General features: G+C 41.5%; 1 protein-coding gene across 1 annotated transcript; it reads left to right on the top strand.

Annotated features, from left to right (window-relative positions):
- Positions 1 to 4,099: 4,099 nt before the first annotated feature.
- pdgfbb (platelet-derived growth factor beta polypeptide b) lies at positions 4,100 to 15,460 on the top strand. The gene is made up of 8 exons (XM_079252791.1): positions 4,100 to 4,859; positions 8,440 to 8,536; positions 9,309 to 9,365; positions 11,062 to 11,255; positions 11,658 to 11,846; positions 12,914 to 13,700; positions 13,798 to 13,960; positions 14,059 to 15,460. The coding sequence occupies exons 1-7, from the start codon at positions 4,794 to 4,796 to the stop codon at positions 13,941 to 13,943; spliced, it is 1,536 nt and encodes a 511-aa protein (XP_079108917.1). The 5' UTR covers positions 4,100 to 4,793; the 3' UTR covers positions 13,944 to 13,960; positions 14,059 to 15,460.
- Positions 15,461 to 23,223: the final 7,763 nt, after the last annotated feature.

Raw genomic sequence — 23,223 nt, 5'->3', positions numbered from 1 at the left:
AAGGGCCAGAAGTGTGTGTGTGGCGGGACTCAGAACGAACAAACTTGCCACCCTGCACTCACATGTATCCTGCTTTAACTTATAAACCGATTCAGCTGCATTCCTGCTTCTGGGATCAGGAAACCTGAGAACCAGGGCGAGTCTGGAGAGGGCAAACTGATGACTTCCCATTAGTCCGCTTGATTTACATGATCCGGTATTATCCCAGAGACACGTGCTGGAGAGAAACTATCCCCGCAACTAATCAAGGGTCAGTTGTCTCCCCTCTTGACTGTGATGCATGTGACAGCAGCCTAAAGTCCGCTCAGCACGCATACCAAAGCACAACCAGTCCCCTTTTTTGCGACACATATGCAGTGAATTCATGCTTTTCATTTGGAGAAGCTGACCCCAGAAGGCCGGTGGAGGAGATGCCAGCTATGCGTTTTCTGCGTCAAATTAACCAGCGAAGCTTTTCAGCCGACACCAGACAAGAAAACCGCCTGAAATCAAATGGCATCATTGTTCAATAGAAGATTAGTTCAGGGCGCTGTGACCCCCACCGGATCTTCTGAAAAGATCTTAAATATTTTAGCGGGTGCTGTCATTTCTCACTCAATTGTTAAGCATAGAGGGTCCTCTGTCCTCATGGTTGAAATGGTGGCAGGCTCGGGACAGGCAGTGTGTGCACAGATGTGTGTATGTGCGTGCATGAGGGGGTGAGATCTGCTTTAACATGTGGGAATGCTCTTTGAGTAACATGACTGAATCTGTGCTTTAGCACATTACTTGAATGCCTGCCTAAAACTGTAGCTTTACAAAGATACAAACACACACACACACACACACACACACACACACACACACACACACATGTGCATGCATGCATGAGATTGAAATGTGCGTTTCTGCACACACACAGCTGAGTTTAATAGGTACAGGTGCCTCCGCAGTGTTTCTATGACTGTTTCTTATTAAGTTGTCGCCACAGCAGAGATTGATGGATGGCTTTCTCTCAGTGGGATTGTGGTGAGATGTTACAGTCGCAGGTGTGTGTGTGTGTGTGTGTGTGTGTGTGTGTGTGTGTGTGTGTGTGTGTGTGTGTGTGTGTGTGAGAAAGCCTACCAAAGTGAGATATGAATGCAGGTCCTTGGTGGGAAAATCCCTGCCTCTAGTCAAGAACCTGTTCCCCTCCTCCTCATCCTCCCCTTCCTTCTCCCTCTCCTCCACCTCCTCCTCCAGGTCTTTCCTCTCTCCTTAGAAACCAAACACACCACACACTCGTGTTTTGGGAGCAACAACATTAGAATAAAACAAAATATGTTCTCCTGTTTGCTGTCATAAAGTTGGCAATGGAGCAACGTCGTAAAAGGATGCTTGGAGGCCATAAAAACAGAGGTAACCAGGAGATAATAAAATATGTAGCAAAAAGGGAACATCAAGGCCGTTTTATCCTTCACACACTTATTATTTGACTCCTGTGTGAATAAACTTAGTTGAGAAGTTTTTTTTTTTCTTAGTATTGGACTGCATTGGTGTCCAGAGTCACAGTACTGGTAGCGGCCTTGGTCACACATGTGAATATGAAGCGGAGTGTAAATATAGCCCCACTGCTCATGCTGTTTCCTCCATTGCCTCTTGTTAGAAAAACAATGGCATCCTATTATTCACGGGGCCATGACTGAACTGGAAGAAAAGAGTGCAGGAACATTCTTTGTACTGTAGCTACAGTGATGCCTTCAGTCAGAAACTACTTTTGATGTGGTTTAACCCTTCAGATGTTTCGCTCTTTCACCCCCAAAAAAACTTTCTTGCTCTTTACCTTGCTGTCTCTTAGCATTACGAAACCATCTGAAAGCTGTGAGGTCGGCTGCCTGATGTGCTATTTTTGAGCCCGAGATGCTTGAACATGCAGAGTCACCATCGGGCATTGTTCAAAAATGTTCCCTAAACACGAGTGACCGTCAAAAAGGTCAGGACTCTGAGAATAACTCCTGTGATATTTAGAAACACCTTTTTTTTGCCTCCTGATAGAGTCGCTAGATGGGATGCCGAGGTAATAAGAGGAGTCAGTTGGCATGGCAACTATCCCGGTGACCTCTCCAGAATCTGCATAAAGGCTTGTTATGCAAGCGACTGAATTTGAGGTTAAATGGTTGTTCTTAAATGTTAGGGTGAGTTTGACAGAAAACTAAACAAGGTGTAATGGGGTTTATATGTCTGTACATGTTTAATTAAATGTTTATAACGCTGATTAAAAGAAAATGTTGTGTAATATGTAAGTACAATGATTTGCTAATCTCAAAGACCCTTATCTTCTTCCCACTAGAACATAAACAGAATATCACATGTTGAGAATGAGACATTTTGCCATTTCATGGAAACTATCAACTCATTTCGAATTTGATGGCAGCTATCTAAATCGCAAGGACATTTAAAAAAATGGAGCTGGTGCAACAAAAGGCTGTGGGAGAAACTAGCTTAAATAAAAAATAACTGGAGAAGTATTTAGCAATAATTAGGTTACTGGCTACATGTCAGTAACATGACTGGGTATAAAAGGAACATTTTAAAGAGGCAGACCCTTTCAGATGTAAAGCTGGGTAGAGGTTCACCAATCAGCAATCGAATTCCTTTTATCATTGGCAAACATTCATTCATTCATTATCCTAACCGCTCAGTCCGATTAAGGGTCGTGGGGAAGCTGGAACCTATCCCAGCTTGCTGTGAGCAAAAGGTAGGGTACACCCTGGACAGCCCGCCAGTCCATCACAGGGCCACACAGAGACAATCACTCACACTCACTCCTAGGGGCATGCATGTCTTTGGATGGCAGGAGGAAGACAGAGCACCTGGAGAGAACCCACGCATTCATGGGGAGAACATGCAAACTCCACTCAGAAAGGCCATCTGTCCAAACCTCACCCCAGCCAAGGATTGAACCAGCAACCTTCTTGCTGTGAGACCACAGTGCAAACCACTATGCCCATTGGACAAACAGTTGCAGTTGCATATTCCTTGACATAAAACTGCAAAGACACAGGCGAACCATCTACAGTGTGTAACACCAAACAATCTGGAGAATTGGGAGGAATCTCTGTGTGCTCGGGGGTGAAACTGAAGATCAAAGCTGGATGAAAAAAGTGAACGAAATCCAGAAACTGTTCTCTTCTTTGGGTCAAAACTCATTTAAAATGGTCTAAGACAACAGGAAAAGCTGTTCTCTGGTCAAGTTAATCAAAACTTGTAATTTCTTTTTGGAAACCAAGTCACAACTTCCTGTGGTCAAAAGAGGAGGGGACCATCCAGCTTGTTATCAGTGGACATTTCTGATGGTATGGGGTTAGTTAGCGTGTTCCCACCGGCAACTTCAATTGATGTTGAAAAGTACATATAGATTTTTAAGCAGCATCCTGACTATGTCTCTTTCAGAAAAGGCCTTGCAGATTTTTATCAAGGTATTGCTAAACTACATGCTGCATCCATGGATTTGCAGATGCCCTGCGGGCATCTTTTCTCCTACTTCATTGAAGAGTGACATGTTTACATGGTTGCAGTATTATCTACACTCATGACATTACTCAGCTTTTCACTGATGCACTCCTGGAAAAGTAGCAAGAATGTGTTTCTTTTATTTAAGATTAGCCCAACAGAATGCACCGTACTCCCATCCTCTAGTCTATATGTCTATTTAAATGTGCCAGTTCAGATGAGAAACTGCTATAAAAATGTTGATTTAAAGTTGTCATGTGCAACAAAAAAAAGGCAAAAGACGTATTTATTTCCTTCACTGCTCACGATCAGGATAATAGTGGTTCTTTTGTTGACATCTAAACATATTTTGCACGCAGATTTCAGAAAAACAGATAGATTAAAAAAAAAAAAAAAAAAAGGGGTAAGAAAACAGAAAAAAAAAACTGGCCCAACCTAAAAAAAAGTGTGTATAAATGACTCAGGACGGAAGAAATGTTGTGGAGTGAGGCGGCTGTTTGCGCACTTACGTTGCTTCTTTGGACGCAGATTATCGGCCATTCTTCAGGCAGGGGGCGGGAGAGAGATACTACCCAGCGGACCAACAGCAGGGTCTCTTGGAAATCTGCTCTTCACCTCACCACCACCACCACCTCCACCACCGCCGCCGCTGCTGCTGCTGCGTAATCAGGCTGCTCCAGGGCTGAGGCGCACCGAGCCACACAACACTTTGCTTCTTGATAAGACTCCTTGGAAGCAGCGGAGCGCAAACCACCATCCTGACCTGCGACAACACTTCAGCCTGCACGAGCCACAGTTTGGGATGCATCACGGTTAACGGAGGACAGATTTCTCTCATTTTAAACACATTTGGAATACTTTTAAACATTATTTTCGCTCTGTTTCCGTGGATATGTTTATTTTTTTGGGGGAAATTTGGACCTTTTTTTGTATGGAAATGGCAGTAAGTCTTTAGTTGGTGACACTTAATGCTCTTTCGATCTACTTGCGCTTTTGGTAAAAACATAAACTTGTTCTGAGAGGAAACTTCTGAGTGGTTTATGTTCCAAACTAAGAGAAATAAGTTGAGGTTTATTATCACCTCAGGATTGTTTTCTAAGGAGGGATTGGAGGAGTTTTGACAGCTCTGAACGAGCAGACACCTTCTTTTCTCCTACTTCATCCTCTGTTGGACAGCTGTGCTGCGGGACGGCAGCTTGCACGCGCGCACAGCTCCGCAGGGCGAGCCGCTGTCCCCTCGCGCGCAGTGCTGAGCAAAGAGGGCTCTCTCGCGCCTCCATAAATGCCCGGTCCGTCGAAGAGGCTCGAGGCTGGGCAGCAAGATGAGCTCGTGGGTCCAGCTGCTGCTCGTGTTGCTGGCGGCGTGTCCGCGGTTTGGCGTGGCCGAGGTGAGTTCAAGTCACGTTACGAGTAAGCAGCATTTGTTTTGCTCTTCACAGTTTTCTCTGCAAAAACTTGGCACACAAGTTTTATTTATTTATTTATTTTACAGACAAGTAAAACGTTTAATAAATGAGTTTGAATAAACTTTTTAGTTATAAGAACCAGACCAACGTGCTTTTTAACTTATATTTTTGAGGCATTCATGCAAATTGTAAATAAATAGGTCAAGCTTCCTGTCATTTTTGTTCTTATTAACTAACGTTTTCCCTTAATCTCTAATAATATCGTGTTTTCTTCCAGTAAAGACAAACACAATGAAGTTTTAACGAAACTAAGTGATTTTTTTAAGAAGATAAAACAGAAGAATTAGTGCACCTGCTTCTGCGCATTGTCTCTGGTGTTGTGGTGCCACAGAAAATGACTCTTATCCTTACTAACAAATGGCGTTAGACTGGATGCCCAAAGGCTCGACACATGCAGAGGTGGTGGACTGTGGGTGATGTTCCAGGGGTGGGGGGTGATCCATCTGCAGCTGGGTACTCCACGTGGTTAAATGATGCACTCATGGATGCTGCACCAGATGTTGCAGCTGTAAGTCTGTCAGTTAGCACCATCATGCTCTTCACATAACTGTGCAAATCTGTCTGTAAGTTTTGCGATGAGATGTGATGAAACAGGAATCAGGATGGATGGATGAAGCCTCACCATCTGCTGAGGTGAAGCAGGAAGCTGCAACTCCACCAGGGACTTGAGAGGGTCAAGTGAGGCTTCACTGAAAAACAATGTTAAGTTCATTTCAGAGCAAATCTGTAGACAGAGACTGAGTTTTACTTTCTTTCTTCGTCCATCAAGATGCTGCCTGTGTCTGACCTTGTCACTTTATCTGCACAATGATGTTCCTGTTCCAGAGGGTTCTTTCAAACTAAATGGGGTAAAAATACAGATAAATCACACCAATTCTGGAAAAAGGTTTCCATTTCTACTCTAGGAGAAATGATTAGATTTTCGACAAGGAATGAGAGTGCACACACTTCAATGCAGTTGTTCTGAAGCTCCTGAATGACAAAACATCCCCTTTACCTCCTCCCATAAAATGAAATTTTCATCCATGACGGCTTTAACTTCCTGTCATTAAGCTTCCTTCTCATTTTGGAGCTTTTGCGGGCACCACATGTAAAAGAAATCTCCATTTTTCTCAGGCAAATCGCCTTACAGCGAGAAGTTACAGAAGCTTTGAGGTATACAAGCAGGAATTCCCCAGGTCTAATTTTGAAAGTTTAAAGCATCCCAGCTGGAAAATCATTGAGACTGTAGGTCTGATTAAGCTCTTCATTGAAAGCGGATTACCATCAGAAGGTTAAGGAACAGTTTCATCTCCAGTCTGCTTTGGGTTATGATGTGGAAAGCTGGAATGAGCATATGGATTCAACAAGGGACCACCAACATTATTTTTTGACAAACATAAAGGCATAATTATTCTGAGCGTCATCGGGCGCCCTTCCAAAAATCTGAGCTGAATTATGACAATGGAATTAATTAAAGGCATTTATTTGCACGTTGCTGTGCTCCACACGTGTTGGCGTACTTTCAGGTGCTACATGTGAAACCTTCCACATGTGCAGCGGCTGCTGCCGCCAGCACACTCAACCCTATAATTATATACGATTAGATGTTCCCCCTCCCGTCCCGATGCAGCAGCCTCTGCCTGTACCTGGCATTCCTCAGGGCTTTCGATAGACCTCCAGAGGGGAAGGGGAAGCTGCTGCAGGTGATAGTACTGGCTTGTGCTGAAATGAATTTTTTTAGAGGGACTAAAATGGGATTGAAGTTTTTTAATTTTTTTATTTAATTTAATTTAATTTAATTTAATTTAATTTAATTTAATTTAATTTAATTTAATTTAATTTAATTTAATTATATTATTTTATGGGGATTGAAGTTTAAATAGACGACACTGTTGATGCTTTGCTTTCAATAGAAAACTACTTCATCAGCAAGAACTTCTTATTTAAAACTCATTTAGATGAGGATGTAGTAGAGATCAACTGTCTTTATCATTGTTTTATAACATTCTTTTTTTATTTTAAAAGCTCACGAATGTCATTTTAAAACTATTGTGCATATCTAGTTGCATATTAGTGAAATGCACCTATAAGCAGATGTTTTATTATAATGATATACTGAATGTGACATCACCTTTATCCCATTTGGACATTTAACAGTCTAACTGCATGTGTGCACATACTGGCTCTCTGCTTTGCATCTGTTTGCTTTTTCTCTGAATTGAAGTGTTTATTTAATATTTCCTGCTTAGACATAAATTGCCATGACAGCAGGCACCACCACGAACAAAGACACACATCCCCCTAATTAACATCGGACACAATTAGCCAAGCAGACCGGCTTGCCCCAGAAGCAAAGGGAGGATATAATCATGATGGGACCTCAGGGGGCATCGGCCGCTCTGCAGAGGAGATGTAAGAGTAATACAGCAGGCATTTCCCTGCCGTATTATTTAACTCTCTGACAAGCAAACCAACAATGGAGGAACGTCAGTGGCGAACGGCGTGGGTTGGGTGAGAGAACACGTCCGTGCGTGGATGGCGGCTTCCTTCGGCTGAAACCTACTCACCGCTGGGATTCATCATGTTCTCCATAAGCTGAATGGAATCAGGCACAGTTTGGTTTACTGGACTGAAATCACTGAAATGAACTTGTGTCAGAAACGTTTTGCTCCTGCTGTGTTTCATTCCACCCTCCGAGCAAGTGAACCTCATCCAAAGCATTTAAAGCAACACCAGGAAGTGCTCCGACCCACGTCTGATCCGTTCCCGTTTCAAGCCGGCTTTTATTCACCTATTATTCCCCTCTTTATTTTTTTAGATGCACCTCCCTTCTCGCCTCCTCTCTGCAGCACTCCTTCCCCCACTTCCTGGCTCCTTCCTTGCCCCTTTGACCCTTAAATGTTAGCAGATGAGAGGACACAACGCCAATAGTCATTCAGCCTGCTCTTAGTGACCATTGTGTGTCTGCTTTGGTCAGTCCCCCCCCCCCCCCCCCCCCCCCCCTCCCTGGTTGTCTCGAACTCATTAATGACCAGAGGGGGTTAAACCCACAGTCAAATCCCTACCATCACAATGTGGAGCTGCTGCTTCGGCTTGCACATGTGACACCATGAAAATGTTTCATGTTATTTAAGAAAATTCTTCTTTTTCTTTTCTGAATGAACGGCATGAAAAGGATTTCTCTGTCAGGTGCAGGCGGTGTAATACGATGACAAAGCAGTGTCGCTCAAAACAGACATTAAAAACAATACAGAAACATTTAGATATGAATGCAGACAAACATTTATGTGTTTGTTTTTAGTCTAGCTTTAACATTCACTTGCAAACAACATTCACCGACTCATCATTTCTTGCATTACATTCATAGCTTTTGCTGACTCATGTTTGCAACTTAAAAGAAATGTTTGCTTCAAGACTAATTATTGAATCTTCTCCTCCTGCACCCTCCTGGTTCCTGCTGCTTAACGGTGGGAACGTTTGTTTCTGTGGAGTCTTATATGAACTGACTTGTGTGTTTCAGGGGGACGCTCTGCCTGCAGCCCTGGTGGAGCTGGTTAGAAACAGCCCCATCTCTTCTATCGAGGACCTTCAGCTGCTGCTGCTCACAGACTCCGTAGGTAAATAACAGCTTTATAATACTTTTACTGACGCACATCTTGGACGGTGCTGCAGATTGTACTGTAATAACATGAATAAAATGTGAATGACAGAGTAATGACGCTACTCTTGTTTTCTCCTCCACTTGTTTTTTGTCGCTGATGCTTTAAAAACAAACAAGAAAAACACAATAGCCATAATTTCATTCATACCCCCCCCCCCCCACACACACACACACACATACACAACATGTCATTGCTGTGTGCTATAAATAAACAGGAAGTAGTCAGCGCTGAGCAGATAACAGTGTGGACATACGAGATACATTTCTACGAAACAGCACAACTAAAGCCAAACCGTTCCGACACATCGAACTCCATAAAGTCATGATAATTTACATAAACAATTTTAGATTGATTCATAATGGTAGGAAATAAATAAACAACTGTAAATGGTTTGCGAGTTATAACACACAATGAATTAAGTGCATGAGGTCAGAAATACAAGCAAATAAGACCTATCACAGTTAATATGGGGGTAAAAAATGTAGACCTTTTTCCATCAGATGGGACTTTAGTTTCTGCAACTTCCTTTTCAGTTTATTTCAGTTTATTTTCACCTTTTTGTGCCTTAGATTTCTTTTTAATTTCCACATGGAAAGATGAAGCTTCCCACATGTAGGGGGCGCTGGTGTACCACAGCAGACAGGAAGGAAAAAAAACAAAAAGCATGATTTATTTTGGCATGTTTACATAAGTCAGCTGGTGTTTGTGTTTATGTTTACCATCTCAGAAGGGGAGGATGGGACTTCAGCAGCCAATGGGGGTCACAGACTGCCACGGAGCCTGGGTGAGAAAACCCCTTCTGTTTGTTCATGAGGAAAATAATTTAGAAGTGTCTTTTTGGGCTCAGATGAGCGACTTGTTGCTTTGACACTGATATCTTTAAAAAGAATTGTGAGGATGAAAACGGCGGATCAGATGGAGAATTACAGATTTTTCTAACAAACACACAGATGCTCCGTCTTCATTAGGGATAAAGCCTGGGAGTGTTCAGACAGCCTTCCCGTCAGGTGATTAATGTGACAAGCATGGTTTTAGTGACGTGCTATCCATTAACCTTGTAAACACTGTTATGAAAAGGCAGATGTAACAGATATCAGTGCAGGAAAAGGTGACTTTGTCCGTCACTCCTATGTGGAGATTCCTCCATTAATCTTGATGTAAAACATGCCATATATCCTGCATATGTCCTTGTCTGTCTCAGTAAAGCAGAGCAGCATCATTTAAGCTCATGGAGGAAACAAGGTTTTTCTGTTCGCTTTCTTCCACTGTGATGCCGAAACCAGCAGCAGTAGACGATGAGCTGTTAATGCGCTTATTTCGTCATATTCGGCGTTGTGAAAGATGAACAGATATGAAGTGTCTGAGATAAGAACTAATATGTTACGTTAACAGACGAGGTGAGAGGATAAATTATGCGTTTATTACCGTTGTTTTTGGGGGAAATAAATAGATTTGACAAACGTCTTCTGTTTCAGATATGGAATATGTCAACATATCACACATATCTGTGCTCTGTATCGGTACATACAGAAGACTGAAATGGTCAAAATACAGAATAGATACAAAGAAATGGTTTCAATTAATAGTGCAAAACAAAACCAATTAGAAGATTCACTTTTAACTAAATTAATATACAATTATTTTGTAAATGAAAAATAGCTGTTGCATAATGTTTTTTTTTTCTTGAAATTTTATTTCTGTATATCTCATTTACTAAGTGAGGAACACAGAAATCAAACACAGAAAGAAAGAACACAGGCAAATATGAGTATTGAGGAAATAAATGGGAGGAAAAACAAAGAAATGAAAATACAGAAATAAAATCAGTACACTAATTGATTAAAAATTAATCACAAAATGAGAAAAATACAAAATTAAGCTTGGGCAAAAGGTGAAGAGATACATAAAACAAATTTTAATATGAGTAAAATTAAATAAATAGAAATGAAATGTATAAAATGAGATATGTAACAAAACAGAAAGTGTAGGAAGAGACATTTTACACAATATTTAATTAAGTACTCATCATTCCATGCTGTTTTTGCAGCTTTGATTAACATGTTAATTCATTTATTAAGCCATATTTGTGTATTTATTTCTGTTTTGCTGTTGCAGTAAGACATTGCCTAAATGTTATGGAACAGCTTAAATAAATGAATGCTAATAAATGCTAATCAGGCATCAGGTTGCTTTAAAAACTTGTGAAAAGATAGAAACTGACGGATTTGGGACAGAAATTCTGTCCTGGTTTACTTTGATGGCGACTCTATGGCTAAACCCGTTTAGATGCTTCTGGATTCTTCTTCTTCCATCGTCATGAGAAAACTCATGAGGAGTTTCCTAACAACATAACTCAAAAGGGTTTTAGTTGTAATATACTGACAAATTTATTTTTCAACATGTTTATGAATATGCACAATCAGAATGCTAATACCAAAGCTAATGCTAACCCCAGTGCTGTGTCCTATCTGATGTCTCAGATGCCCAGCCGGCTCAGCAGGCTCTGTGTAAAGTTCGTACGGAGGTGGTGGAGGTCACCCGAGCCATGCTGGACCGCAGCAACGCTAACTTCTTGTTATGGCCTCCATGTGTGGAAGTGCAGCGCTGTTCTGGCTGCTGCAACACCAAGAGCTTGCAGTGTGTCCCTGTTGTCACACACACCAGATACCTGCAGGTAAACAAGCACAAAACAGTAATTGGAAGAAGCTTTTTTGGCAAAGAGACTGTTTGCAAAGCTACATTTTAATTTAGCATCACCTTCTAAAACAACTGAAGGTTGTTTATGAATCAATCAGATTATTTATCATTTTGATGAATTGAATCCACCTCTTCAAACTTCACATTCTCTTTACAGTTACAGTTAGATGATTGCTTAGATGGGTTTTTACATCTGTTGATTGAAAGAATGAACAAATTAAGGAATGAATTGATAAACTAGACATAACAGAGACTTTCTGCATGTTTTCCTGCTTTCTGTGCTTTGTCTCTGCAAACCAGTTTCCATGCTAACGTAAACATGCATGCATCCACGCAAACGTGCATAAAGTTATGCGCTGTGACTTCTTCACCTCTGCAGGTCATGAAGATTGAGTACGTCAACAAAAGACCCACTTATGCTAAAGCTGTGGTGTCAGTTGTGGATCATGTGGAGTGCAGATGTCAGCCTGCTCCACGGCTCCCTGCACACAGGAAAAAATCCTCTCGCAGACCGCACACCCACCTGCAGCGAAACCAGACGCTCAGCCTAGGACCTGCGCAGGGCCAGGTACTGATAAGTCTAACTGCACGCCTGAAGGAGAATTAGTAAAGTCTGTTTAGAGACATCAGCTTAAAGGCAGAGTATGTAAGATTTCAAGGCAATTCTTTCCACCACCAGGTGGCAAACACCAGGTTGTGAGCAAAACTACAAAACTGCTACCTCGACAAACGACCACAGGTTGGCAGTAATGAGCAAAACTCCCCCCCTCACCCCTCCTCCTTGCCAGCTCCAATGTGGGCAGGAATCGCTTGTGAGCTGTAGCTCAGAGCCGCTCTGCAATAAATGGGTTTATACTCCCCCTACTGGTGGAAAAAAAGTACTTTTTTTTACTGGTCAGAAAACAATCAAGAAGGGTCATTGTCATTAATTAAACTTGTAATTTAATAACGCATCAAATATGGACAGACTGGAACCTACATGTTTAAAAAAACTATCTAATTATGATTGTAGTTATTTTTTTAGTTAATTTATTTTGAAAATATTGAAAATCTTACATACTCCACCTTTAAAGGCAGAGTATGTAAGATTTCAAGGCGATTCTTTCCACCACTAGGTGGCAAACACCAGGTCGTGAGCAAAACCACAAAACTGCTACCTCCACAAACGACCACAGGTTGGCAGTAATGAGCAAAACTCCCCCCCTCACCCCTCCTCCTTGCCAGCTCCAATGTGGGCAGGAATCGCTTGTGAGCTGTAGCTCAGAGCCGCTCTGCAATAAATGGGTTTATACTCCCCCTACTGGTGGAAAAAAAGTACTTTTTTTTACTGGTCAGAAAACAATCAAGAAGGGTCATTGTCATTAATTAAACTTGTAATTTAATAACGCATCAAATATGGACAGACTGGAACCTACATGTTTAAAAAAACTATCTAATTATGATTGTAGTTATTTTTTTAGTTAATTTATTTTGAAAATATTGAAAATCTTACATACTCCACCTTTAAAGCTAATAATGCTGTTAATACAGAAAGTAAATCCTTACCTGTTTGTTCAGATCTGCTGTTTAACTTTAGTCATAAATGAAAACCCAAAACAAAGCAAAGCTGAAATTTTGTTTCGGTTTCTTGTCAAGGTGAAGGCACACTCCAAAGACGAGCTCCATCAGCTGGACGAGCTGAAGCAGAACCAGAGAGCCCATCTGGAGGATCTCCTGGAGCAGCACTGGAACCCCAGAGGAGACACCTTCACCCAGCATGGAGAGGGATACAGCCTCGCTGGAAAGGACGCATCCCCTTCAGGAGAAGAGACTCTTCTGTTTCCTCCGCACTGGGCTGTCAACTCCAGCCGGCTGCTTGGGACTGAATATCCAACTGAGCAGCAGGAGGATGCGGAGTGGGAGGATGGTAAGGTGTCAGAAGGCGACAAAGCGGCTTCCTCGCTGGGAAACACTGACGTGGAAGTAAACAGAAAGTTGGGCGAAGACGAGGAGATACTAACACACAGCCCGCAACGGCAAGAGGACAAATTCAGATTTTCAAAGAGCCAAACTAGTGGACTTTCCAGGCATGTGACTGAAAATCCTCAGGTCAACTTCAGCCCTAGTGAGGAAGCTGTGGCTGAAAAAGAGAGGAGCAGGCCTCGACCTACCAAAGAGCCTAATCCAGAACCGAGAGAAAATGATACTCCAGAGGTGATGAGGATGTTACAGGTTGAGGAGGAAAAGCTAGAGGCGGAGAAAAAGGAGCTTCTGCTTCTGCACAAGAGGTTGGACCAAGAGAAGGAAATACTGCGACAGCAGCAAGTCAAGCGAGAGGAGGAGGAAAGGCTGAAAGAAAACAAGACGGACGGTCAACATCACCTGCGTGGGAAGCATCATCAGCAGCAGCATCATCAGCAGCAATCGACAACACAGAAACCAGGTAATGGATTATAAAACTTAGAAGAACACAAATGCTAAATGTCTAAACTGACTTGGTTCAGTTTTACAAACATTGTTTGTTTATCTTCCTCCTGCAGAGACAACAACGTCCACAACGACCACGCGACGGCCATCAGTGGCAGCAGGCTCCAGACTCCCCGTCCGTCAGCACCAGGCGAGGAGGAGGATGAGGAAGAATCGCAAACGGATCAGCAAGGCAGCTATGAGAGCGATGCTAATGTAGAAACACAGCAAACCCAGGTGAATTAAAGCTCCTTTTTACTGGGAAACGACTGGAAACTGTCCAGGATTTTGGAAGCATTAAGCATATCTTTGTTTTTTTTTTCTTTCCTTTTCAGGGATACAGTGAGCACGATGCATTTTAAGGATAATGCAGAGATGGCGCTGAAAGACCCCCTTCCTTTAACTATTTATTCATTTGTCAGTAACCTGCTCGTACTGTGAGATCTCCTCAGTAACACTACTAATAGTCTCCTGAACCTGTAACAGTTCCTGGATGGAGTATGAAAGAGGAGGTGAAGGAAAATGGAAAAAAAAAAAACAAACAAAAAAACCCAAACATATATATATATATATATATATATACTATCAGCAGCTGATAGTAAAAGTGACCAGCGGCACCCAACGACTGACAGTGTGTGCAAGCACAGCGCCTGTGAGGGGGAGAAAATGCAAGGTTGCAGAACTCTGAATTCCTCCTGGATCCTCGTTTAGATATCATCAGAGAGAAACTGCACGAACGTGTTGACAGAGCCGGGTCCACGCAGGGGGTCCAAAGTGCTGATTTTGTGATAACCACTGTCTGATTGGAAGAAAGAGAACGTTTGGTTTGGGTAACGTCAGGGACAATCATCAACAGAAGGCAACAGCAAAGCGTGATATCAGTAATTATCTCACTAAAAATCCTATTTTATTATATTTAACTCACTGCAAACACTGGAATAGGAGGATGAGAGAAACCACCAGTCGCATCATTATGGCTCTGTTTCAGAGTTTCTGCACAGGTGTAATAGAAACAGAAAAAAAAAAGAAACCTGTGAGCTGTCTGTGTACTATTTCTCATATTTATTTGTTTTCCCTGTTACTGTGGATTAACTCTGTACAAATACTGCAAATAAGATGTTGCTGAGATGCTTTATGTCCATCTGATTTGGCCTGTCTCTGTGTCTGGCTGAATGCTTCAATGAGAGCAAAGGCAGCATTTCTGTTTCTTTTTTTTTTTTTTTAAAAAGGTCAAAAGTCTTCTGTAACCTTTTATTACCACGCAGCTAGTGTTTAATGTCTGTGTGTGTGTGTGTGTGTGTGTGTGCGTGTTGTGTATGTCTTATATATCAGCTACTGCCTCCCACCTAGTAGCTACTGGGATAGTTCAGTCCCCCTCGACCCTGCACTGGAGCACGCTGGTGTAGAATATGAATGATTATGTTTGCAGAACCAGTCAAAACTCTTTTCTTTCACTTTACAGCCAGCGATGAATCAAACCTACCGGTAGTCAACATTTTGTGTGCATTTCTCTCAGTTTGTAGCGACATGAAGACATCCCCATCTGATGCTGCTTCGCGTTCAGTAGTTCCTTATCAGCCAGACATCTTAAGTTATTGAAAAGCATTTTTTTATATGTTCAATGTGCCAACTTACAACTGTTTCTTATTGTGAGTTTCATTATAAGGCGAACGTGGGAATGTTTGTGATAACTTTGCCACATGATGCTATTTTCATATGGGTATAAGAAGCTATGTGCTTAAATCCTTTTTGTTTGTGTTTTTTTTTTTATTACCTTTTCATTTATTTCCAAACAGCAACAGCGTGATAGCGCCTGCAGGGTTTAGGTGAGCAGAAATTCTGGCACATTTCATCCACCAGTTGTTGGACTTTGAGAACAAAATGTTGCCAAACAGCAAAAAATATCTTCCTTAAAGATCCCACCCAAACTGTCTGTAGCAAAACATCTTTATATTTGTTCTGTTCAGTTTGCCTTTTCAGAAAGAATCTCAACATATTCTGCTATGATGAGACTGAATCTTAGAGCTGCAGCTGTTTCATTACAAAAAGATTTTCAGATTTATCTCGAAACTGTTTTTCAGGCAAGCCTGCAACTTTTTTTTTTTTCTTCACTTTTTCACTTTGACTCATTCTTCACTATTAACACACATACTGATACTCTTACAAGTTAAATCTCACAAGTTCTCCCTTTACTATGATTCCATTCAAATAGAAAGTTAAAAATATAGAAACTCACTTCATTATGTAAACTTCAAGCCTGAACATAGTCACAGACCTCAGTGGGCTAATGCAGCGATGTAGCATGCTACATGCGCTAGGTGGCAGCTAACGAAACAGAACTGATACTAAATTACTTTTCTGACTTTAAAAAAATTAGATGTTTACCTCCTAATGGTATTTGTTAAAACGTGATTAGGTCATGTGGTTCAGACTGGAGTGAAAAGCGTCCTGGTCCAGACAAACATTCGAGCACACCTGCTGTTAGCTGTTAAACACACCGTACTGAATCTCCCTGTTTAGTGAAACTGTTTAGTTTTCAGAACCGCCGCTTCACCTGCTCTCCTGAAGACAGCAGTTGCACTGACTTGCAGTCTAATAAAAGAGAGAAAACAAGGAACAGAAATGTGGTGTTGAAGGTCTGTAGGTGAACTCTGGCACACACTCTGCTAGTAGTTTGTTTTTCACAATTACCCACTTGACTTTTGGCTGCTAGAACTCCCCAACTCAGCAAGCAGCTGCACAGCAATGCAGCGCATGAACTGCAAAGTCAAGAAGACATCTGACGAGTGACTTAATCACCAAATAAATTCCCAACAGTGTAATGTAAGAAAGCTTTAAAATGCAGAAATCCCAATGCTGGATACATTTATATGAGATTAACGTCAAATGTTCAGTCTTTAACATCCCCCTGTCCTTGCTTTGCATGTTACACCTCAGAGTGAGTGTGTATTCAGGTACTCGTGCAGCTGCCATCCTGTCAAGCTCGCACACACACACTACTTCTAAACAGCAGACCATCTCCAAATTCAGCATTGAGGTGGGATGCCTGGTGTTCATGCAGCTTCCCACCCCCTGCAGACTTCAAACAAAAACAGCGAAGGGGACATGCATGGAGGCCTGATGACTGTGACAAACACACACAGGGCAGCCTGCACTCATTCAAACACAAACAGGGATCAAACACCACAGTAATGTAGGAGTTGTTCTGAGGAAGCAGAGACTGTGATTACAGTCGAATAAGTCCGTTTTGTTTCCTAACGGACCGAAATGACCTGGAAGAATCCGGGCGCCGCCCACAATGAGCGCCGTTAGAATACCCTGAATACAAAGGAAAGCAGATCAAATGATTCTTTTAAGATTTCCCGTAGAAGAGGACACAGCGGCTTTTCTTCATGAAAGGAAGGAAATCATTCCATGTGGTTACAAATCACAAAGTTATGCTCAAATGTGTTTATCCAGTTGTTTTTACTGGTTCGTGTTTTTAAATTTAAGGACAGTGGGGGTGAGAGTGAGCAGCCTGTGACAACACATTTCTTCCCTTTTTTAAATCATGAACCTTGACATTATAGTGGTGTTTTGTATTATTTCCTAACATGATGTAAAGCCTACATATCACATTGTGATAAGATTGCAGTACATGTGAAGTTTTCAGTGCTGGAGATCTGAATCACAACTTAACGTAGGTGTGGTGGAAGTCTCATTGCAGCACAATCATCTTCTTCGAAGGTTAAGACAGTCTTGCTTTATCAGTAAAGACGGAACTGTTTCAAGAAAAGTGTGCGTCCACACAGAACCAATAAAAATGCTACGTATACACAGCGGACCTATCAGTGCTGCTGTAGAGCAGAAATAATCCAAAAACAAAGAATAAGTGGAGCATGCTCAGTAGACTGCAGCTCAAACACAACATTGTCATTCACCATCAGTGCTGCTATTGGTAGGTGAGGACGGATGCATAAAGGTTGTAAACATGGAAATGAAACTGTGGATTTATTCACTTCGTTCCAGTTTCAGGCAAAACGATGGTGGAGAAAACGTCCAATTGATAAAAGTCTATTGCGGATTCATCTAAACTTGGTTTGCGTGGCTTAAGTCTTTCCACTTGTCTTCTACTACTTTTACTTCCAGTGAAGTAAAGAAAAAATGCTGAGGAGCAGACAATAGGAAATCCTTTTTGCATGATCAACCGAACCTCTCAACTGTAGATACGGGAGGGTTTAAAGATTATTACCGGACCTCAACAGATAACCTGGTTTGAAGAGCATAAGATTGAATCATGGTGACCTGACACACCATCATGTGGCATTTTGTTAAAATGCCTGCTAAGCTTGAAATGAACTCGAGAGACGGAGCTTCACGTGCTTAACTTATTGCTGAACAACTTTATGTTTTGTTTCTTTTTTTTTAAACCGAAACCAACACGCTTCACGCTCTTGTGACTACACCAACGTGATGACGTAAAACCGTCTGCGCCATCTTATGATGAACACTAATAAATATCTCAGTCCGCTGGCTTGATCTGAACATTACACATCATACAAAGGCAAACCTTGTTAACAGCCATGACTTAAACCACCATCTTCTTGTAGTTCCAGTCAAGTCATCCTACTGAGTATAAAGGATTTGGGGTTTGCTGTTGATTTGTTGCTATTTTGACAGATTTAGGATGTAGACAAGACAGTTCATGCCCTTGGTGTTAAGTTAGATCAGTCTGAGAGAATGATGGGAGCAGTGAGTTCTGGTGCAGTCAGCTTATAGCTGATCAACTCACAAAAGGTAGCTGTAGGCTGAGGTAGCAGGAGGATGAGGAGTCGTCTTCCCCTGACTACATGCCTAAGTGTTCCTGGGCAAGACACTGCATTGCTCCCCGATGTGTCTATCAGGGTATGAGTGTGTGTGTGTGTGTGTGTGTGTGTGTGTGTGTGTGTGTGTGTGTGTGTGTGTGAATGGATGTCTGTGATTCGCATTGTAAATTGTTTTGATTGGTCAACATGACTGGAAAACCAGTATGTAAGTCCATTTACCAGTAGATATCCAAGCCAAGACTTGGCTCAGTAAATTCCACACTTGCTCTCCATACTTCATATACAGATATGCAACCAGAGCTCACACTTCAGACTAATAAAGAACACAAAACATATGTTTTTGGCAGGGGATCCATAGACTGTAACACACTAGACCATGGCTGTTCACTTCAGTCATACAAAGGCCACAGTCTTGCCGGTTTTTAATGTTTCCCTTCACCAACACACTTTACTCAAATGAAGTTTATCCAAAAGCCTATGATGCTTTGAACAATAACTCAGTCAGGTGTGTTGGAGCAGGAAAACAGACAACCTGCAGGACTGTTGCCTTTTGGAACTGAATTTATTTGGCCTTGATACCAAAACAAGGTGAAATATCGAATGCCTGCTGTTTTTGTCACTTTTCCTTCCCTGCCTGACAAACAATGAAACAGCTTAATAAGCTGAACATCAGTGGTCAGTGTGATGTAGCTGTGCATCTAGATTTAGCATATTCTAAAGCAGATATCTATGAAGGGGTTGAGTTGAGTATAAATGAAGTGATCTTTTAGCTTTACTCTGCTGTGAAATAACAAGTCAAACTGGAAAAGATGGACTTTGTGCTGGAGTTAAGCAAAGTAAGAAAATAATAAGGCTTCTACTGCAGAGTATCCTGCATGCTTTGTCCTCTTATTGCGTGTTACTGTCCTCTCTCAGCTCAACTTTGCCTTCAACCAATCAGCATTTGTCAGCGTATAGCATCATACCCAAAGACTACCCTCTGTTGGGCTTTGGGAGGGCTCCATGCAAGTCCAACCTGTGTTGGGAGTACATCCATTGTCTGCACCAAGATCAGTGCTGACAGAAATCTACTTGCTACCATAAAAAGGGAATGAGGTGATGTCTGTGTTTATGTAATCAGGCACTGAAACATGTGGTGGACCTCAGGGAGAGTGTACCCATGCGGATCAGGAGCAAACCTCACTGTTATGATAGAAGGAGAAACCATCAAAATATGTCATTTAAACTGTTGAAAAAGGAACAATCTGTAATCTGGATACAGCGCCACATCTGTTCCTAATGGCCAACAAGATGAAACCCAAGAATGGGAGGGTGACAAGATTACCTTGAGAGACATTTCTTTGCTAGAACTCTCTTGAGCTTAGTGAGGCCTGGATTCCCTGATATACCGTAGAGAGGAAGCAGGTGGTCTGTGCACAGGAGGTTACACAAGCATCTGTGTGGCGCCACGCACTCACTACACCTTCCAGCGGATTTATTTTCCTGTTTCCACCTTCAACAAAGGACAGGGACACATTGTACACAGGTAAGCACACTTTGTCTCCATCATCAACACATAAGCACTAAATCTGGTCTTTCCATCAAGTCCACCCTGATGTTGATTTCAATTTTACTGATGCAGAAAACATGAAAATGCTTCTCGCTCACTTACCAATCAAGGGACATGATGTGACTTCTGATGTGACAATGAAGCCAAGAGATGTGACTGAGTATTTGGAAAAGTCTGGATTGCAAGGAAACATCTGCAGCTAAATCTGCTTCCATTGTCATGGTGATACAAATGAAGCTTCTTTGTGAGCATCGTCAAGAAGCTTGTGTCAAAGTGCTCTTCAGTCTGATCAGACAGGATACTGTACCTTGTAACAGCGGCTCAAAGACAGGAAGTTGATATCAGCATGCCTGGAATTCCTACATTGTGTTCTCTCTGCAAAGACAAACGAGACTGTCCAACACTGAGCCTGAACAATAAAGCAAATATCTTCATGACATTAATGCATGCAAGTTAGTCTACAACCTGCATCCAGGGTCTCTACGAAAACCCTGCAAGGCTTAACACATCAGACCATAAATATAGTAGCAAAATCCATTATGGGGGACTAAAACCTGTTTAAACTGAACAGTGGCCCTTGTAAGCCCTTAAACCTGAACAGAAAAGTAAGGTTTTTCCGTAGTAACATGAAGGCTGTTTGTGTTTTTCACCTATAAGGCAAAACGGTCCTGCACTCCAACCAGCAGGTGAGCTGCGACCTTTCTGTGTGGGGTTTACATGCACTGTGCCTCGGTAGGTTTTCTGTGGTTTTTAATCAGCGAGAAACCTGCCAAGACGTTATTCCTGCTCTGATCGAACATCAGATGGTTTATTGAGATAATGGATGAATGAAACACTTCTGTGCTGAAACGATGACTGTTTCCATTGAGAAGCAGAGTGGCGGTGAAAAATAAAGATGTTTACAATACTGCAAAAGGCCAATACACAGTTCTGCAGGAGTTAAGGACCGGCAGAGAAGATTTATGAGTTTTAAAAATGTAGCACCATTTTAGCAATAAAAAGCTCTACAAAAGCATGAGATTTATTTCTAAGAGGCATTTCTGTAATTAAGAAATAACCCACACAACACAAATTTACTTATTTTTTCCATTTAGTCCAGTTAGAGAACAACAATTAGAGAACAATGTTACCATTTTAGGGTTGGATTTGGTGACATCTTGTGGCACAAACTGTAAACTGCAATGAGCTGAAAGCAACTAATTTCCACCCCACACTGCAGTGGCTGCCATGCATGACCTATTTGTTTTGTGCCCCTTTCAAGTTGCAGGTGTACCATAGTGTTGCCACATGGTGATATGGATTGAAATGAATTATTCATTGTAAGGAAATATAAATAAAACTCTACTTATTATTAACATAATTTTACAATCATAAAAAGAAACATGCTTATATATAAACAGACTGTTCATCAGTGGCGCTTTTACACATCATGGATGTTACATCTTCAGATTTAAACAAGAGACACAGTTCTGTTTGTCATCAGCATACTGTAATGCTGTAAATCTGATATGTGTGTATACTTCTAAAACATGATCACCCAAAAACAATTTACTATACACTACCAGTCAAAGGTTTGGACACACTTTCCCACTAAATCCAATTGGAAAGTGTCCAATCTTTTAACTGGTAGTATATATGATTACATGTGTGTATACTTGAAGCACTAAACCAGTTTTCCCTGGACGTGGTTTCACCAGACTGCCCTGGTTCTATGATACCCAGTGGTATCAAGAACCACAGTTTGGACTTCACGCTGTGTATAAATGTTCAGTAACACCTAGGCAACAACATCGGCAACAAGGTTCCAAATCACACACCTTTGTGCCAACATGCATACTGTACATGACCACAGTGAACACGGCTGTAAGCAGTTTCCCCAGGATGGAGCGTTTACACAATTCACTGGTATCCAAGATGTAACAGAGAAATCAAAGCTTATTTTAACATAAAGCACGTCTGCGGTTACACGTAAACATCCTGAGTAAACTGCTGTGAAAAGATTATTTAAGGATCCCAGGAAACATTAGATCAAATCTCACCATCATGTTTATGTTGTAGCCCGGGCAGGATAAAGCGGCGGTTCTCCAACTGGGGCTGGAAACCCCCAATGACTGCCATAAGATCATTTCGCCAGGTAATTATAAAAGATATATAGCCTACATTTATGAAATAATTTGGGGATTTTTACAAGAGCTGTCGAAATGAAATCATTAATGCAGAGATAAATCTGTAGAATTAGAACCTTAATTTATTTTAACACATTAACACATAAACAAACATTTTTTATACGCACCACATTAATATTAATAATTGCCATGATCTCAGTGAGAGAAGCTCATTTTGGTGCTTTGAATCAAATCCACAAACAACAACAACAAAAACTTTCTCCTCCTGATTTATGAAGATCTGATCCTGGTTTCTCCTCGTACATATTACAGATACATCATCATTCAGTCATCGTGTTGGGCTTGCAAATGTTACAAACTTCATGGCTGAAAAGTTTAAGAACCACTGGTGGAGAGTACAGAGGAGATATCACACTGAACGCGTTTCTGACTAGTTTTTTATTCCGGTGGGTTTGATTCTGGTCAGAGCTCAGCTCTGGTCAGCGAAAAAACAAACATCCTTCTGTCAGTCCAAAATATGCAGTTTTGTTTCTCTGCTTAAAATAAAAATAAACAAAAAATCCCCCAATTTAGTCACCAAAGATATATGCTAATATTTTCATGTTTCTTGACATACAGAGCGCTGCATCATGGTGTGGTGGTTACCACTGTCTCAGAGCAAGACCCTGGTTTGGGGATCAGCTGGGACCTTTTCCTCGTGCATGTGAGAGTTCTCTCTCTGCATCCTGGCTTCCTTCCTCAGCCCAACACAAAGGTCATAAATGGTTAATTACAGAGGTGGAACTTCCAGGTGTCATAAAGTAAAAGTCAAGTCTTTGTCTTTACCAGCAGCTAAAGAAAAGTTCCACCCATCCCTAAACCAGTCAGTTGCATTTAAGCAGGTTGTGTTCAGTCTAATTCATACAGCAACATGTTTCTTTGAATTCCTGCTGCTTGAATGAGCGATCATCATAACAGTCCAAAAAATTCAGAAATGAAGTTTTTGGAAGAAAACACAACTGGATGTTTATTACAACACAT

The sequence above is a fragment of the Telmatherina bonti genome (assembly GCF_933228915.1).
Source record: "Telmatherina bonti genome assembly, chromosome: 14".
NCBI classification, from domain to species: domain Eukaryota; kingdom Metazoa; phylum Chordata; class Actinopteri; order Atheriniformes; family Telmatherinidae; genus Telmatherina; species Telmatherina bonti.
Note: the sequence above shows the minus strand (reverse complement) of the source record. Positions and strands in the feature narration are given on the sequence as shown.

Bases quoted from the DNA above. Each gene is read 5' to 3' on its own strand.
- pdgfbb (XM_079252791.1), top strand. From the start codon at position 4,794: ATGAGCTCGTGGGTCCAGCTGCTGCTCGTGTTGCTGGCGGCGTGTCCG. The intron at 9,366-11,061 runs GTGAGAAAACCC...CTGATGTCTCAG, and splicing joins CAGACTGCCACGGAGCCTGG to ATGCCCAGCCGGCTCAGCAG. The intron at 13,701-13,797 runs GTAATGGATTAT...TTCCTCCTGCAG, and splicing joins ATCGACAACACAGAAACCAG to AGACAACAACGTCCACAACG.